Source organism: Trachurus trachurus (assembly GCF_905171665.1).
Source record: "Trachurus trachurus genome assembly, chromosome: 14".
Lineage (NCBI taxonomy): Eukaryota > Metazoa > Chordata > Actinopteri > Carangiformes > Carangidae > Trachurus > Trachurus trachurus.
The window spans coordinates 25,076,967-25,095,356 of NC_139903.1; the positions used below are offsets into that span (position 1 = coordinate 25,076,967).

At 42.5% G+C, this 18,390-nt stretch overlaps 1 protein-coding gene across 1 annotated transcript in view; it reads left to right on the forward strand.

Moving 5' to 3' along the window:
• Positions 1–8,968: 8,968 nt before the first annotated feature.
• ubl3a (ubiquitin-like 3a) overlaps positions 8,969–18,390 on the forward strand; it is a 32,553-nt gene continuing 23,131 nt past the window's right edge. Inside the window, exon 1 of the mRNA XM_083987222.1 lies at positions 8,969–9,752. Within this exon, the coding sequence (XP_083843348.1) occupies positions 9,726–9,752 (27 nt within the window). The 5' untranslated portion in view covers positions 8,969–9,725. The remainder of the gene's footprint in view (positions 9,753–18,390) is intronic.

The following is an 18,390-nucleotide window of genomic DNA, read 5'->3' on the forward strand; positions in this document are numbered from 1 at the left end:
TACAATAACACATCCTGAGGAAAAGTTCTACACTGGGCAATCAAATACAACTTCCTGGCAGATGTTTGGAACAAGGCAACAGCACAGGTAAAGGCAGCTTGTTACAACTCTTTGTTGTGTTTTATTGTTAAGTTAAGTGATCTCCAGCATAAATAGTTTCAGCTAATGCCCCCCAAACAACATTTTTGTGACGACAAGTGACGACACCCTCTTGTGGCTGTTGTAATTATGACAGGACGAAAGGAGGAAGTCAGGTGACCCTGGTCAAGAGCCACAAAGTCTGCGTGTGCAGGAGGTCTGGGTAAACAAAACACTGGATTTAAGCAGAAGTCGGCATAGTTTGGTTTAAACACAACTTTTCCATAAACTGAACTGCACATCTATAATTGTACACCACAGCGTCGTGGCATGCAATGGTTACATGCTAATTTCTCAAACAGTGGGAGTCATGTCAGAGGGTAGGGACAAGTAAGCTTTATGGTTTTGGTTCATGGCTCAGTTGTTTGCAATATGGACAGTGTATTGTACCTCATTATTGCTGCAATCAAAGATGTCACATTCAAAATTCAGTGATGTTACTCAAACCATCCCTGTTCATATTTCATAGTTTCACCATGGAGAACAACAAAGTCAGCGACAAAGGCCTAGTCTGTCAGTCTGCTGGATCTTGTTTTGCGCAAGATATTTTGTGTCATGGTCTGTGTCTTTCGCTCCCTGTTTTGTTCCTTTTTACCTCATGTGTCTCACCTGGGTTTGAACGCACCTTTGCTCCTGCTCAGAGTTTTTCCTGCATGCTCCTTTGTGAGTTTATTAAACATTTTTCCACTTTCACCGCACCAGTTTTTGTCTGTCTGCATCTGAGTCCAGTTCTCTTGCAAAACGTGACATTGCGTGGGGCTCTTGTAGTTTGTGATTTTGAAACTCCCACTTGCTTCATACAAAGCTAAGATCCATCCTTCCAGCATCTGTTAAGTTTAGTCTAAAAACATCCACAGCGAGCTGGATTTAAAACCACTCACAAAAAATATGTGCCAGTGGGTTATCAGACAAATGAATGTCTTCCATGTAGAATTAGGACACAGATTTGGCACTTTCATTAATGGAAAATCATGGTACTGGTTAATGGTGTTAGGCTGTTAGTCAAAAAACATTAGTGTTTCAGTGCACCCATATTAAAGACACACCAGCAACGTAGTTTCACCAACACAATAACATCACACCTCAATGTCTATAAAATCTAACCATGCCCTTCCAATATATACAAACTATGTGAACTGTCTAATCTGATATAAGCTAAATAACATATTTTTGCTTATTAAATCAGGGAGATATTGGTTGAACTGCATATTTCTGAGATGTTGTTGCTGTGTTGACTGTGTATACATAATGTCATACAGTGTGTGCACCTTACTGATTAATGTTTCAGGTCATTCTTTGAACTGATTTCCAGCTGCTTGACTGTTTGGATGATTTGCTGCACTTTTCCCCCCCTCCTTGTATCATGAGGAAGAGATCATTTAATTTGGGTTCTCCTTCACCAGGCATAATTTAATTAGGTCAAAAATCCTTAATCACTCACATAATTTTAGGCCATTGGTGCCTGATCAACTTTGTGCGTTTGTGTGTGAGTGCGTTAGAGTAAAAAACAGTGTACGTCGTCCACGCTTGACTTTCGGCCAGAGAATTTCAGCTGATGGAAACCAAAGCAGGAAGTGAGGCGCCGACAGCAGAGGGAACACACGCAACCACACCCAGCAGACACCCAGCTTTGCTATTAGAGAGATTTAACAGAACTGACATAGAAATAGGGTTTGACTCTTTACTATACATTTAAGGCCTGCTAAAGAATTACACACGTCATGTGTCAAAGTCTACCCCGCCAATCATAAATCCATGTTGTTGTGCCTGTGTGAGTGTGTTGTCCACTCTGTCTGAGGTTTTTTTTTTTTTTTTAATGTGTGAACTAGAAGCAGAAGTTTGTGTTGACTTACTAGACTTAGTGTGTATACCTCTGTGGATTATGTTCTTGTCACTGTTGGTGAAGCTGGCAGGGATTTGTTTAGCCTTCTTCTCACTTTCTCTGCCTGTGTTTTTGTTTCCAGTCTTGCAAACAGTTGGTGTTGACGAATCTGCCATTTTCTTTTCAGAGAAAAAAAACAAAACCAACAAACCCACCACGGCACAACATGACTCAAGGCGGCATCCTGCAACAAACACCAATCAAGTGACCACCTGAAAAACAACGGGTATTGACAACTGAGCCTTGCAAAAATAACATGTAATCCTATTATGTGCTCTTGCTAGAGTGTGTGTCACTATACCAGGAGAACATAAAAGCCCACTGAATGGAGACTGAATGAGACAAAGACATGAACACAACACTGTACCACAAAATGACTGAAGGATAACCACAGGAAGAGAAACAGCCACAGTCGATGCTACCTCACTGTGTTTTCTTCTGAGGGCCACAGCTCATCTAATCACAGCTATTGTTTGCTGTAATTACTTGTTTGAAATCCACATGGCAGCCATAATGCCAGTCACGTAGCGTTGATAACCCTGCCTCAACCTTGACTCCACACCTGCCCAGTCACGGTGAGAGAGGGATGAATGGGAGGAGGAAGGAGGGGAAGAAGGAAGTGAAGGCTGACTCAGGTACTTGGAGGTCGGTGCTGCCTGTGGCTTTTTCTGAAAACACAGCTGCGTGTCCACACCCTGGTGGAGCATTACTGTGACTGTGTGCCTACTGGATGTGTGTGTGTGCCAATAATATCTAACTGCAACTGCTAGAGTGAGCAGGGTTCAGATAAAATCACAAGAATAGACTTGTGACATGACTACTGTAAATCAAGGGCAGCCCCAGACAAGTACGGTGATATTAGTTATTCCAAACATGTATCACAGTGACTATGGGCCTACTTGGTTTTTCTTTCACTGTGCGGTCTTGTCTTTTGTTACAGTTTCCAAGTTAAATACCTGCCTGATATCATTAAGGTGTGAACACTAAAACGAGTAGTTAGAATTTTCATATTTTACCACTCCAATAGGGCCTATTGGCTTGTTTTTTTTTTTTTTTTTTTTTTTACAACTTGTAGTAGTTGGAGTCATCAAGATACTTCCTGGATGGTCTCATCAGTCTATCACAGGGCGGACATATGGAGACAAACAACCATTACCACTAATACCCCCTCCTATGGGCAATTTGAGAGTCATCAATTAACCTTGCATCCATGTCTCTGGATGTGGGAGGAAGCAAAAACTCACGCGAGGAGAAGGAGAATACATAGACAGACCTCGCCTTTGCACATGGAAGGTCTTACTCTGAGACAAAACCCACACATCCACACACACACACACACACACATAGAGAGAGAGAGAGAGAGAGAGAGAGAGAGAGAGAGAGAGAGAGAGAGAGAGAGAGAGAGAGAGAGAGAGAGAGAGAGAGAGAGAAACAACTGCATTCCTTTACTACTTCAGACAATACCTGATAAGCCTCTACAGCACAGCACAGTGTTGTACAGGTATTCTTAAAGCCCGTGTGTGAGTCAGTTGAGCTGGTTGAACAGGTAAGAAGCTCGTTAATTTGAATGAACACAACCTCTTTTGGGACATATTGTACACACACAAACCAAGACCCGCTGACAGGTAAACAGATAAGCATCTACTCCCACTGGCAGGCATGCCTAGATATGAAACACAAGCACATAAGCATGTACTTCTTTCCTCCTCTTGGGCTGACAGATGGCAAAAACAAGGAGGAGGTTCTCTCTCCCGGTGTACAGCTGGCTCAAGACGCAAACACTCAAATGCGGTGACTTGAAATCGCGGATACAGCCTGTAGTTCAGATTTAGCCTTCTGCAAACGGTCTATCAAGGGGTTCTCGGGGACAAATCCCTGTGTATATTTACCACTGAGAGTGTTGGACAGGTGGACAGATTAGGAGCACCCACCTCCTCCGGATCCCCTCAACAACAGTCTGCTGTAGATAAGCTCAGGCTTAGGTCGTCTCCTGGTAAGTCTGAGCCAAATCCAACTCAGGTTTAGACTACCACCAGTGAGAGGGACTTGATCCTGAGTAATAAAGGAGCTCTTTGAGGATTGGCGACATTATGCCAGAACTGTCAGTCACAGAAAATGATGGTTCATGAGAGCTGTTGATAACAATGACAGGGGGGAGTATTTAACATGTAGGTGACAGACTTATCTGGTATGATTCATGTCTTCTGCCACCACCATTACAGAGGTAAAGTTCAGAACTATGGAGGGTTGGACCAATGACATCCTTCAACAGGCCCTTAATAGACACAAGACAGATTAGGACTGTGAATGAGGACAGTGTTCAGTCATTACTCTTGATAACAAGTCTGAGACAAAGAAAAAGTTAGATCAATATTTATCGTCACTAGAGAGACATGGAGATGCTGTGTAGCTCTTCATACCTGAACATGACAGACATGAAACCAATTACCATACACAATAACTGTGTCCCACTGTGGGAGGATGTGTTCCGCGGAGGTGTACGCCCTCGTGGGCCACCATAGACTGCGAGGACCTCACTGAAAGGAGATGGTCTGGTCTGTGGAGGGTTTTCACTGTGTGCCACCAGCTGTGCCCACTCTTACCATTGCATCGGATGACTCCTGTTGCCTAGCAACCTTGACAAGACAAACCGTTTTCCCCCCTAAAAAACAAGAGATTTAGTCCATTGGTTTTAACAGTTGTTGTGTTAGCTGTCGAACTGAGCTTTAAGGTGGCTCGCTTGGGAGTGTGCTTTCATTAGTGTGCATTGATTCTTGGGATAGGATGGGCAACAAAGGATCCAGGGGAAAAAAAGCTGTAGCCTAAGTATTTGTCAGCCATATTGGACGGAGCCTTAAATTGGGACAGCCTCATGCTGGTTGTCAAATGTAGCCTCCAAAGAATGCAGGCCCTGCATTGGTTTATAACATTATTCGATGTATTGTTATGCCTATAGTCAGCTTGTAGCCTTAACCAAGCCTATAACTTAGCTACTTTTAAACGCCAAATTAACCAATAGGTGAAAACATGACTCACGCTGATGCTTTGAGCTAAATGCTTATGCTAACATCCTAACGAGCTCATTGACAAAACTAACATGCTGATGTTGAGCTATTTTATTTGAGCGTGGTAGCATGCAAACAGCTTCTATTGAGCACAAAATAGACCAAGCAAGCATAGCTAAGGCTCATGAAAATAGGCCTAATATTGACCTCATGATGACCAGATAAAGCATTAGAAGTTATAGGCTAACATTCACAATTTGATGATTTCATTACTACAACCAGCTGTCGCAACAATCACATTGACAGACATGAACCTCATGATGATGCTGGAGGGAATAACAGTAGATAATCAGCCATTAAAATGTATCATCTGGGCACCGTATGTTATTGTAACAGAAAAGAAAAGAAAGAAAGACATTTACAGACAATGTAGGCCTACGTACAGTATGTTGAATCCTCTTTCACAATGCCACAAACAAAATCTCAATGACTTCCACTTACAGATGTGTCAGAGATGATATCACACATATAAAACCACGACTACCTGGGTGTTCACCAGTAAATGAAGTGTTATATTCTTTAAAATTTGTTTATTTTATGTTTGAAAGAGCCAGACAGCTAATGGGTTTGTCAATGATCGCTCCCAGTCAGAGAGTGATGAGCGTGAGGGAGCCGGTGGACAGACACTGTGATTATGCGAGGGAAATAATTGCTCGCTCCTCCTCTGGGAGAGCCAAACTGAATTGTCCTCTCAGTCTGGGGTTGCGAAGCATCGGTGGCTCACAGCGTCAACCTTTGCACCGCCGTCTGAGCTCAAAGTCTGCTTCAGGATCTCAGAATAGCTGATGACAAACGGTGCACGTTAACTATCTGTGAGAGATCATGGGGAGACAGCGGAAGCAAAGCAGTGGGATGTTCGAGTGCCATGCTGAGCGTCAGCATTTATATATGGAGCTTTGGTAACCACCAAGTGTGCTGTGCATGCGGCCCCTCAAAGCCAAAAAGCAGCAACTGTTTTTAAGTGACACTGCAAACAGAAATAGACCAGTGTCATACAGAATATGCTGGTTAAACTCATCAGACTTTTCATGCCCTTTGACTTTTGATTCACATACATTATGTCATATGTTATATGAATGCTGTTTCCAGAATCCTGACTAGCTTTCTATATGTGTTTCACATAGACACAAATGTGACTGTGTGTGCGGTCTGAGCGAAGCAGCAGGTGCTCAGATGAAAATCTAAATGAGAACATAGTCAAGAGGCTTAGTGGATTACTGAGTTGTATTGTCTTTAAACAAAATGTAACATTTATATTTGATCAGCAGACCTTAAAGAGAGGAGCTAAGGGACTGTAAAGGTGACTTGTTGGTTCATATTACACAGACCTGCACTGTCGAGCAAATACAAGCAAGTGCTGAGGAAGGAAACACAGGCTGCACACACACACACACACACACACACACACACACACACACACACACACACACACACACACACACACACACACACACACACACACACACACACACACACACAAACACACACACACACACACACACACACACACACACACACACACACACACACACACACACACACACACACACAAACACACACATGATTTAACGTGTAGACACAAATAATCATAATAATTGCTTTTGGGACATGTGGGACAGTACATCATCATTATTGTGACGACAAAACTCAAGAACAATATAAAAACTTTATGATTAAGTCACATTTACTCCATGGAGTAAGTGATCTGATTATATTTTATTGTGCACATTCAATTGTATTTCATAGTCATTATACTGCTTTGTTGCTCTACTCTTTGACTTTATTTTTGGACCACATTCTGCAACCTGTAATCTTTCTGTATGTATCCTAATTTTTTTTATTTGTTTTCGTCCCCACGTGGCACAGTGCTGACCCCATTTTGCAACCAGACCTTATTTGGTGGAAACACCATACAATTGCATAGTAACCGACAGATTTATCTGTAGGCTACATTATTTGCACAAATTAAAAAAAAAAGTTCAGTCAATCGAATCAATCTAATCAATTTCAAACATGAAATTATTTAATTGTTTATATAGTCTATCGAGATTTTTCTCAAAAATAATCAGTCAGTTAAAAAATAATGAAGAGATGAACTGAAAATTACAATGTCATTAATTCCTGCCCTACTTGGCTCACCAGCTGAAAATCATGCACTGACCTTAATTTTAAAAACATAGCCAACAAAAACACATTCACACCTCACTGTGTTTGTGCAGACATGCTTATGCTTTTGTGTGTGTGTGTGTGTGTGTGTGTGTGTGTGTGTGTGTGTGTGTGTGTGTGTGTGTGTGTGTGTGTGTGTGTGTGTGTGTGTGCATGAGCCTCTCTACCCCCTCTCCACTCTCCCTTTATGATGGGGAGATTAGGTGGTTAATCCTGTAGATCTCAGAGAAAAAGCCACTCCTGATGCCACAATGGATTTCACTCAGGCCACCAGAGAGAGGACAAACCTGCTGCTGATACGCATCTCGACCTCTGACGGAAACAGGGCCCACACACACAGATACACACACACAGGCGCGCACACACACACACACACACACAGACAGGCGCAAACACAAGGCAGAGCACTTCACCAAGGTCAGGATATTACATTACTTATGTAGGCTATTGGATGCAGGCTATAAATAACCACGCAACCATATTGTACTGATATTGTAAGACTGTCAAGTCTTTATTAAAATACTAACTATATCCCTAACACACTCACTCTACATACACCCCCCGCCAAAAGGCTGTGACTCTTCACACCTAATAACAGCACATGCAATCCTAAGTATTGATTGACTGATTTATTGATTAACTCATTAGAGGATCAGTTGTATTTTCTTCTATCACTGATAGTTTCTTATAGACCAACTGCTCCCATGACAGCAAATATAACAGTAACCTTTGACCTTTCTGAACGAGTAGAAAAAGTGGTCAACATGATATTAGGGTCCCATTGTGTGCTGTAGACAAAAAGCCTAGAAAGAGCTTTACATTACACTAATAGCAGGCTGTCAAAGAGGTAAGATGAATACCTTGTTTTCATCACTCTCATCTGTGTCTCTGATAATGAGGGCTGTTTAATGGATAAACAATAATGATCCAATATAGTGACAAAATGACAATGAAAGAATACTGACTCATTTAACACAAAAACATAATATAAATATACCAACTTAAAAATAAAAGTCAAAATTTTACTTAGCCTATTGGCTTAAGCAAGTAACAGGTAAAATACAGCTATTCTAAATAGACATTATATAAAGCGTCACATGTAAATTAGTAAGTGAAAAAAATCATGCAGAATGGCAGATTTCTTTAAAAAATACAAATAGGGCCTATTTCATAATCATTGGTTTACAATTAGTCATTTATTAATGTCTTGGCATGACTACAGTTAAACAGCTGGCAAAACTGGAGCTATAGTAGGCTACTAGTAGGCCTAGTAACTTTTCCCTGTAGGCTACTGCCAAACTAATATCTCAAATATTGTCATGTAGCACTGTAGTTGATTTCGGTTGATTCGTTTTTTTTTTATATTAATAGGCTACTCTGAATCTGCAAAGTAGGTAACTGGTTACTAAAGCTGTTAATAAATGTAGTAGGCTAAAATATGAAAAAAAAACACAACAACATACAGTAGTAGGCTAGGGAATCAGTAGCCTAGCCTATACTGAAATAAATCACAATAATTAGGCCATGGGTAAAAAAAAAAAAGCAACCTCCAGCTTTATGAAAAAGGCACGTGTGTTTTGAATAACATGACAAAAGAGAAGAAAAATAAAATAAACGAGCTCTGCGCAGTAAAGGTGAAGGTGGTTTTATTTTGAAAAACGTAAGCGGAAGTCCGGTGTGGTTGGCCGTCAGCGGCTTCACCGTCGGAGGCAGGATGACAGCTGAGCGGCTGCTGGACGTAGAGCAGCAGCGCAGTCCGGAGCGTTAACAACAACAAGCACTGCAAACTCCCGTCGTCAAGAAAGACACAGTCAGGCACCGACACATTTCTCCGCCGGACGCCGTCCTCCACCACCCGGCGGCCGCGTCTGAGTTGACCTAAGGACGGTAACCAACCGGTGAACCTTATTGCGGATATTTTTTGTTCTTTTTTTCTTCCACCGAGAGAGAGAGAAAGAGAGAAAGAGAGAGAGAGAGAGAGGTCTGTGTCCGGATGTGCCAGTCGTGTCGGGGCTCTTTTTTTTCGCATGGCGTAGGCACCTTTTCTCCAGCGGGATATTCTTGATGTTCGGTGGGTCGGAGCAGGCCCCTCGGGTCGACAGCGTCTCCGACTGCAACAACGCACAACGCTAGGCTTTCTGTTCACGTTTCACAGCGAGTTTGTGGAGGAAAAGCGACCAGGCAGCGACATGATTGTGCAATAGAGAGGAAGAAGAAGCGCTGCACGTCTTGACTACCTCGGTGCTGACTGTGGAGAGAGAGAGAGAGAGAGAGAGAGAGACACACAGAGAGAGAGAGAGTCACCAGGGATAAACAGTGTATTTGTTTCCTCCTCTGAACCCGGCAACGACGAGCTTCCCCCGGCTTCACAGAGCTGAGGACAAGGGAGAGGAGAAGAGGGAATATCCGTGCCCTCGCCTTGTGTGTGAGTGAGTGAGTGTGAACCTTTACCGAGGACCGGTTGAACCTCCGCGATGACGGGCAGCACACCGGCCGACATGGTGAGAGGCTTTACTGTCACTTTTTTTTTCTCTCACACTGTACCTTTCACCTCCATTGATCCCCACAGCGCTGGTTTATAATGAAAACGCTGAGCAGAGCAGCACTTGAGAAAGTTCCTCATTCAAGTTCCTCTGAACTTTAAATCCTCTACTTTGTGTAGCCTATACCCAGAAGTCCTTTACAAACTACTGTTTTGTTTTATGTGTTTTTTTCACCCAGCCCCAGGCAGCCTTTGGCTCCCATTTATTCCTCTCTACAGTATGAAACTCTTATTACAACACACCTGAAACTTGCTTATTCTCCATAATCCATTGCTCATCTAGTCTGGATTCCTGTTCAGTGGGAGTCATATTACACTTGTGTGCTGAGGCATTTATTACATCCAGAAAGATTTGAGAGGCTTTAATTTCCTCACAATGATACTGCAAATTTGACCAAAAGATTTTGATTCATATGCGGTGAAGATGCAATGATGAAACAACATAGATGTGTCAAGAGGGAAAAGAATATTGAGTCTATAGCAGGGCTCAGCTGTATTGTATGCAATATTGCACTGATGTCAATGTCTGGGCTTCTGAGCTGACCTGGTTCAGTATTATCTCTCATTCTATAGACAGTAAATCATTTTGCCGGAGCCTTAATGCTCACTGTGATGGATGACACAACCCAGGCCCGTGCACTAATTGATTTTCATATGTAAATCTCTGGAGGCCAATAGACAAAGTACATCCAGATGTCAATGGAAACATGGTCTAACAACGTCATTAGCTGTCATGTGTAAATGTAATACTTGGGTTTTATTTGAATCAATCTGTACCTGAGTAGGCTGCACTATGTTTTATGGTTGAACCAGTATAGCATCATATAAAACAAGGCTGTATATAGACTCTGGTGTTTAGAGGGGTTTTAAGAGTGGTGGTACCTTAAGGAAGCTAAATTGCAACCTTTGTTCTGTAGTCATCATCATCAGGAGATGGTATCAGTTCACCCCCTCAGAGATGTTATCCTTATATGACTTGTTTAGCTGTTTTACACCAGCTTATGGCTTGTGTTGTTATGACCTCTCCTCGTAAAAGTTTATGTCAGCGTCACATGGGCAGGCTATTTCACAAATTAAAAGGCGTATAAAATGTGTTTTGTTGGGTTCGCCCAGTCGTATACGTAATGTTTTGCCCCTGTCTGGCGGTTTTACGTCTGTCATCCCCGATGCTATAGTGTGTGGCGGCTCTAAGAATACCTCCAGGTCTATGTATAGAAAGGATAAACCACGTAATGTGTCCCTCCACGCGGAGATCAGCTATCCCAGCTGTGCCCGTACACTCCTGCCCGTCCGAGTTCAGCTGATCCCCCGAACAGCAGGTCCATTATGTTGTCAGGATGCTGGGATAATGCTGTGAGGAAGTTAGAGGTGAGCCGGCCTCTATGTATACATTTATGACGCGCTGGAAGTCTAAGTATAGCACATCACAAGACATTTCCCATGGATTATACACATAATCAGGAGCAGAATCCTTCATTTTCCGATCTGTTATTACGACTGATAGCCAAATCCTCCTGAATCCTAAAGAACGTTCATAGAAAGTCCTCTGTTACGTCACCATCTGTATGGATGTGTGAAGCCTCATGTGAAATGCTCAGTGTATAGAGAGAGGGTACTTACAGCAAATGTGATACGTCCAAGAAGTATAAAAGCCTTCAACACAGCAGAATGATAAGGTTTAGGGTTAGTCTCAGTGTTATGATTGGTCTATAAATCACAATAAAGATGACTAAGTGTGTTATTGATGGGATTAGAGGAAGCATGATATGAGGATCCTTTAATATGATGTTATATTTTCAAATTTCAACAAAACAATTCAGAGGAATTTACTGCACTGGCTGACATTTAGCTTTAATCCTCACCAAACAAACAACTTTAAAAGATTCAATACGTTGATTTGGAACGACTTACTTCCCTAAATGTTTTGTACAAACCTGCACATAATGCCCCTTATTTATATTCTTATATATCTTTTATACCTTTTTTGTTCTTCTCTATGCTGCTGTAAAACGTATATTTCCCATAAGTGGAATCAATAAAAAGTCTTATCTTATCTTACAGCTAGATTAAATACAATGGGATCGGCTCCTGCTAGTGATTACTGGAAAACTATAGTGTTTAGTTTATCACTCAACCAGAGAGTTTGGTTCAGTCCTTTAACCACCACGCTGAAGTTTCTTTCAGCAACACACCGAGCGCTGAATCCCTGCCAGCTGCTTTCTTCCTCACCCTGATCTGTATTTCCCTGTGGGGGAAGTATCACATTATTATTGCATCATTTTATGCCTCTGGCATGAAGCTCCTTCCTCTGACGGTGAAGTAATAATGTTCTTTCAACTCCCAACTCGGGGACATTTTTTTTTTCTGAATGGAGTTTATTCAAGCCAGAGCTGCTGTCTTCAGGCTCATGTTATTAACGTGCCTTGCAGCAGAAACATAAAGGTCAAACTCTGCACATAAGTAAGACGTTTCAGGGTTTCTGCCAAGGAAAAGCTTCGCTAAAGGAGCAATTCGCCTCTCTTTGTGGTGCAACTCTGTGTATGCATCAATCTACATCATTATGTTGTAGATTGTATGTAATATAAGCTATCTGCATTTAACTCATCTTGTGTGGTTGAAATCAGCAGCAGACGCATACTACACACTCACACACACACACACACCTTCCCCTGCTCCTCTCCAAGTCTGTGGAAAGAGTAAGTGTATGCACACACACTTCTAAAGGCTGTATAGAGTGGGAGTGGGAGTGGGAGGAGAGGAGGTTGCTGGTGCCAAACATTGTGGCTGAATGAATCTGAGAGAAAGAAAAGGAGAAGGAATAGTCATGGCCCTGGAGAATGGAGGATGGGATTTTTTTTTTTCGAAGAGTGAAGCATGGGGAGGGGGCAAATTACCTCGCCCCAGGCAGATCTCAGAAGTGCTGACAAGGTCGAAATGGTGCCCATGGCAACAGCGAGAGACGCTCGGATCTAAAGTCTGGATGCCTGTGTGTGTGTGTTAGTGTGTGGAGGTGCACTGCAGGTATGTGAGTGTGTGTGTGTGTGTGTGTGTGTGTGTGTGTTTGTATCAAGGAACAAACGAGGAGACAGAGCGGTGCAGGAGCAGCAGGAGAATAAAGCCCCTCAGTTCAGATAAGCACCGCTCAATGAATATACTCCAGACATGACAGAGAGTCCCACAAAGCAGAGAGTGAATTTCAAACATCACTGCGCTCGCTGTGTCCCGGCATAGCTGACAGGACAGGACAGGGAGCTCCAGGTACACACACACACACACACACACACACACACACACACACACACACACACACACACAGCAGTTGTACATGTAATATGCCACATAATGATAATAATAATACAAAATGACATATAAATTAGAAAAGATGTGAGACGTGGTTCCTGTCAATGTCTGAAAAGGCAGTTTGAACTAGTGTTACCACGAGAGGCTTGTTTGTTATGTTACTGGTATGTTTATTTTATTTGAAATGGACATCACAAATACATTGAGACTGTTCCAGTGGACAGACCAGATGCTTTGCTTGGGTGTGTTTATAGCACATGTGCTCATTTTCAACACCAGTCCATAGGCGGCTATTCTAAAAACACAGAGCATATTATCAACAGTATGAGATAAAACAAAGTGCATGATCACAACAGTAATATTCTGGAAATACAGAGCATATGATCAGCAAAAGGAAATAAAACAAAGTTCATGATCACAACAGTAATATGCTAATCTAAAAACACAGAGCACAAGATCAGCGAGAGGAGATGAAGCAAACAGAAATTATGATCGCAACAGTAATATTAGTAACAATGAGAAAGTCTGTATTTATACATGTGTTGTTTTGCTTTTAACCATGCTTTTAGTCCTCTGTTAAAGCAGTTGGTATCAGTCTCCAGTTTCAGGTGAGTGGGTGAAGTGTTCCATAGGTTAACTCCTTTTATTGAGAAGGCAGACTGTCCAAATGATGTTGTGCACTTAGGAACAATGCTGTCACCATTGTAGGAGGCTCGTGTGTTAATTGGCTTGAGCTCCAGCGTCTTTTTATCAGTGCAGAAAACAGGGGTGATACACAGTTATGAAGACATTTAAAAACCAGTCTGATGTTACAGTAAATTATGAAGTTTTGAGTTTTTTTGAAATGCAAGAAGGTTGTGTTTTCTCAGTCTGGCTGTCGGTGTATGAGAATGAATATACGCTCACGGGGATAGAAGGCTACCTTTTCAAAAAGGTGCAAAGCATTAGCAAACCCACGGTATACCTAGTACAAAAATAAAGTAGACGTAGGCTCGCTGCTCAGCCGTACATCCAGCTTTAGATAGTCAAACTATTTCCAGATCACTAGAAGAACTGCTTAACCTCTATACTCACCACAGTTTCCTGGTGTTATGCTGCAGACGTCTGTGTCTTCTCACGGGTTGCTCGCGCTCATCAGCAGCCATAGAAGGTTGTTGTTAGTGGAGATGGAACAAAAGTCATTCATAAATCAGTATATTTCTCATGTTCCAGATATTGGTGTTGTGGTATAACGTGGTACCAACGTGACAGTGTGATACTGACAGCCAACAGAGACACATTTGATCATGAAATGATAAGAAGAGTTCAACGCCGTTACCACATGTACACATGCTGGTACACACTCACCCAGTCATTTGTGCAGTGGTGAGTATGTGTTAATTTGCGTTGGAGGTGGTAATCGCTGGTCTGACTCAACCAGAACAGGAGGTATCACAGAACGTTTTAACCCTGAGGTGAAATTGTTCATCTCTAGTATTAATCAGTAGGTTTCCATTGATTGGGATTTCGAAACTGGAAAATAACTCACAATAAGTTCTTCTACGGGTGGATAGGTTTATAAACTCTGTTGAAGTCCACTCTGTTATTGCCTAGAAGTGCTGCTGCTGTCTGTTGATTCAAAACACTGTTTATAAAGTTGGTACAAGTGGCTGCCAGTGTGTGGGCTTTTTTTTTTGACTCCCTCTCTGGTTACAATAAATATTTTGGGTTTGTTTATTGGGTTTTTTCTAGAGCAGCAACAACAGATTATTTGTGTTTCCCATTCATCTGTCAATAATTGCATTGTTAACAAAATATGTCTTTCATATGATTCATATTGAAGAAGCCAGAACCCATCAATCTTTCACATTCCAGCTAAAATAATGACTTTACAATGAATCAATTATCAAATAAATGCCAACCATTAGCTTCCTATCAATCAACAAATCAATTAATTGAGTTGTCAAATCAATGAATCAAGTAGTTATTCCAGCTTTATGCTTAGTTATAGCTTTCTGATTGCATCAAGTATCAATGTATTTGTGTAGTTATTTCTGTCTGTGTCTGTATTTCTGGTGCTTTAAAAGCAGTTTGTACTTCATTCCTGCATTGTTCAGAGTCCTCCTTTGGCCGCACAGAAACACAGACACACATACCCACAAAGACACACACAAAGGAGTCAAAGGTTAGGGGTCAGAGGTCGGCGGTGTGTCGGTCACGGATGAAAGGACAATGGGGGGGGGGGGGGGGGGGGTTGAGGGGAATCCTTGCTGCTGAAAACAGCAGTCCCCCGTCCTCGCTCTTCCCACTCGGGCTGAGCTCAGCATGTGTGACACCAAGTAGCTGGAGGCCAAGAGAAGTCCGCAGGCGTTCCTCCGCCTCAGGCAGGAGCCGCTCTTTGATTGGCATGTTCAGAGGTGGAGAGAGAAGAGAGTCAGTTGGATGAGACATGTCAATGAATGTGTGTGTGTGTGTGTTACCAATGCCATGTGTTACGAGTCTGAGTCACAGATCAGGATTACGTCATCCACCGCCTGGGTGCAGGAGTTGACATATCGACTCTGACACTGTCACATGTCGGCCTGGCAGCGCCACGGTTCGCTCCAACAGGAGTTGTGAAGGTGCAAGGGGGAAGAATTTCCACAAAGTGAGTCAAAGTGGGAAAACACTGACAAACACAACTGAAATCTCTGCTCCACTTAGGATGAATGATGTGAACACTCAGCTGCTCGTGGTATTATTAATAATGCGTGTGGTTGTATTACCAGGCTCCAGTGTTGGTAAATGACTCCATGGTGGTTCTGTTGGAGAACTGGCTGATTTTATATTTATTGATATTCATGTGAAATGGATGAGACTTTGTATTTATGTGGACAGTCTCTGGCGTTAGCAAAGCAGTCGTCAGTGTGTGTGTGTGTGTGTGTGTGTGTGTGTGTGTGTGTGTCCAGCCGTCCTCTGTAGAGTTGATTCGATGGTATTGACGCATGTCTGCAACACCAACAGGAAGTCCCATTGTGAGCCCCTCATCCATTGATTGCTTATGTAACGGTTTGTTTGCTCATGTTTGGCTTCTCGGTCCTGGATGTGGCATGTGTCCATGCACGTGCATCCCATCGTGTTGTCTGCCCTCACGGATAGAGTAGTACATACCTGTCTGCATTCCTGCTCCGCCCTGTCCATCTTTGATATCTGCTCCAGCCGGCAGGTTATTTATAACGCGCTCTATATCTGCACGTCTTCCTCCATGGGGGTCATGCAGTGTGATGAGCTTACTGAATGTACATTGCCAAAATATCACATTTCCAGGGTCTGAATTTTCATTTTCACAACCTGATGCGTGTTCCACGTGTGCGAGAGTTGTGATCACTGTAGAGTAAGTCTACTTGTGTTGTGTGTTTGTACACAGTTTACCCTGGTTTCCTGTGTTGTGCCGTGGATGCACCACAAAGCTAACACAGAGAAACAAAAGGAAAACGGTGTTGGGGAAGAATGTGCAGCACCGGTAGCTTGATGTTCACAATGGGTATATGGGTGGTTTGTTTGATGTTAGCTCAAAGCAAGAGCAATAAACATGAACAAAGTCATGTTTCCCTGTTCTCAGGAGGCCACCACACATGCTTCCTGACAATGAATCTGCTAAACAACTCGTTTAAACATGGGGTTATGGGATGTCCCATTCAAACTCTCTGATTTGATTTATTTCTTTTTGTCAATCGACATAGCAACAGTACAAAGAAACATAATGAAACATCACAAAAGAAATAGGCTGCAGCTATAAGCTTGTAACTTGCAATTCACCCATTTCTATTAATCCTTGTTCCCAGTTATATTTTTTTTTTGCAAAGGCAACGATCCCAACCAAATATACACCATTCAATAATTATTCCAAGCAACAGCTGAACCACACTTAGCAGAAATTAAACCATTTGTTTATATTTATTGATAATCTTATTTCTGAGGAGACTTTTAAATCTCTGAAGTGTCTCACATAATTTCAGTTCTCAATCTCAAGATTGTTCCATTTATGCACCACTTTTACAGAGATGGACGTACATTTTAATATTAGCTTTAAGTTCATATTTACAATCTCTCTTTGCAAACATGTTTACAGCTTTGCCCGGCAACAAGTTCTTATTTACTATATGTATATATTCTAAACCATTAGTGCAGTGTTTTCCAACCTTGGGGTCGGGACCCCACGTGGGGTCGCCTGGAATTCAAATGGGGTCTCCTGAAATGTCTAGTAATTGATACACTTGATTGATTGATTGATTGATTAACTTGGATGTTTGCTGATGGTAAATCATGTTAAAAGGCTTCTGTGGTTGGTCACCCTCCGTGATGCAGGAGAAAGATACATTTCAGAGGGCAAACATTAATAACCAATCAGATTAGATCTTCATGATGAAGCTATAGCTGTTAGGTGTCTCACTCTGAAGGAACTCTATCTCCTTTGTTGTCAGTTTGCAATTCTGATCAACCCAGTTCGAGGCCTGAACGCTTCCATGAGTAATCCGGAGGGTTTTCGAAGAATAAGTGTCTGTGTGTGTGTGTGTGTGTGGACGTTGGGATCAGGGCTCATTCTGCGGGAAATTCCCCTTCTTTTCAGCAGTCAGTCCAGCAGTCATTGTTGGCAGGTATGGCTTTGCTCAGGCTCAGGAATGTGTTGAACTACTTCACTGGTTTTCGGGGGGCTCCTGTGGACCAAGGGTTCAAGGGGAAAAACTTCTGGTCTACACTATTGATCGCGGTCCTGATCTCTCTTGACAGTGAATAGGCGCTTTGTTCCGCGCTGTGTGTCTTTGAATACCGGAATCATCGGAGCGGCGATAGCGACATAATGTACCCGACATTTCCAGCGAGTTGTCACTACAGTCCGCGCTGGACACTGAACACCTCAGGACAGAAGTAAAGTAAGGATACACCTCGGCTTTTACGCCAAGTGTAACAGTCATTGCTTGACATAAATGACTGGGTGTGAATGTGAGTAATACGGCAGCTCTCAGATGGCGCTAACATGACAGAGTAACCCTAACTACACTCCTGTACGCCTGCAGCCAATTTTGAGGTATGTGTGTGTGTATGTGTGTGTGTGTGTGTGTGTGTGTTATGCATGCAAGGATTTGCACAGAGAAACCAGCTGAAGCACAACCTGTTCTTCCTGTTGAGGGTGACGTGTTTGCTGTTGGCTTGGCCAGTGGAGTTAACACCCACTCCAGTTCACTTTTGCTCCAGATACCAGCACAAACTAAGCTGCATCTAAAGGCCATTGTTTGCATGTAATGGTGTTGTGCGTCTAGGCTTTGGCTCTCTGCCAT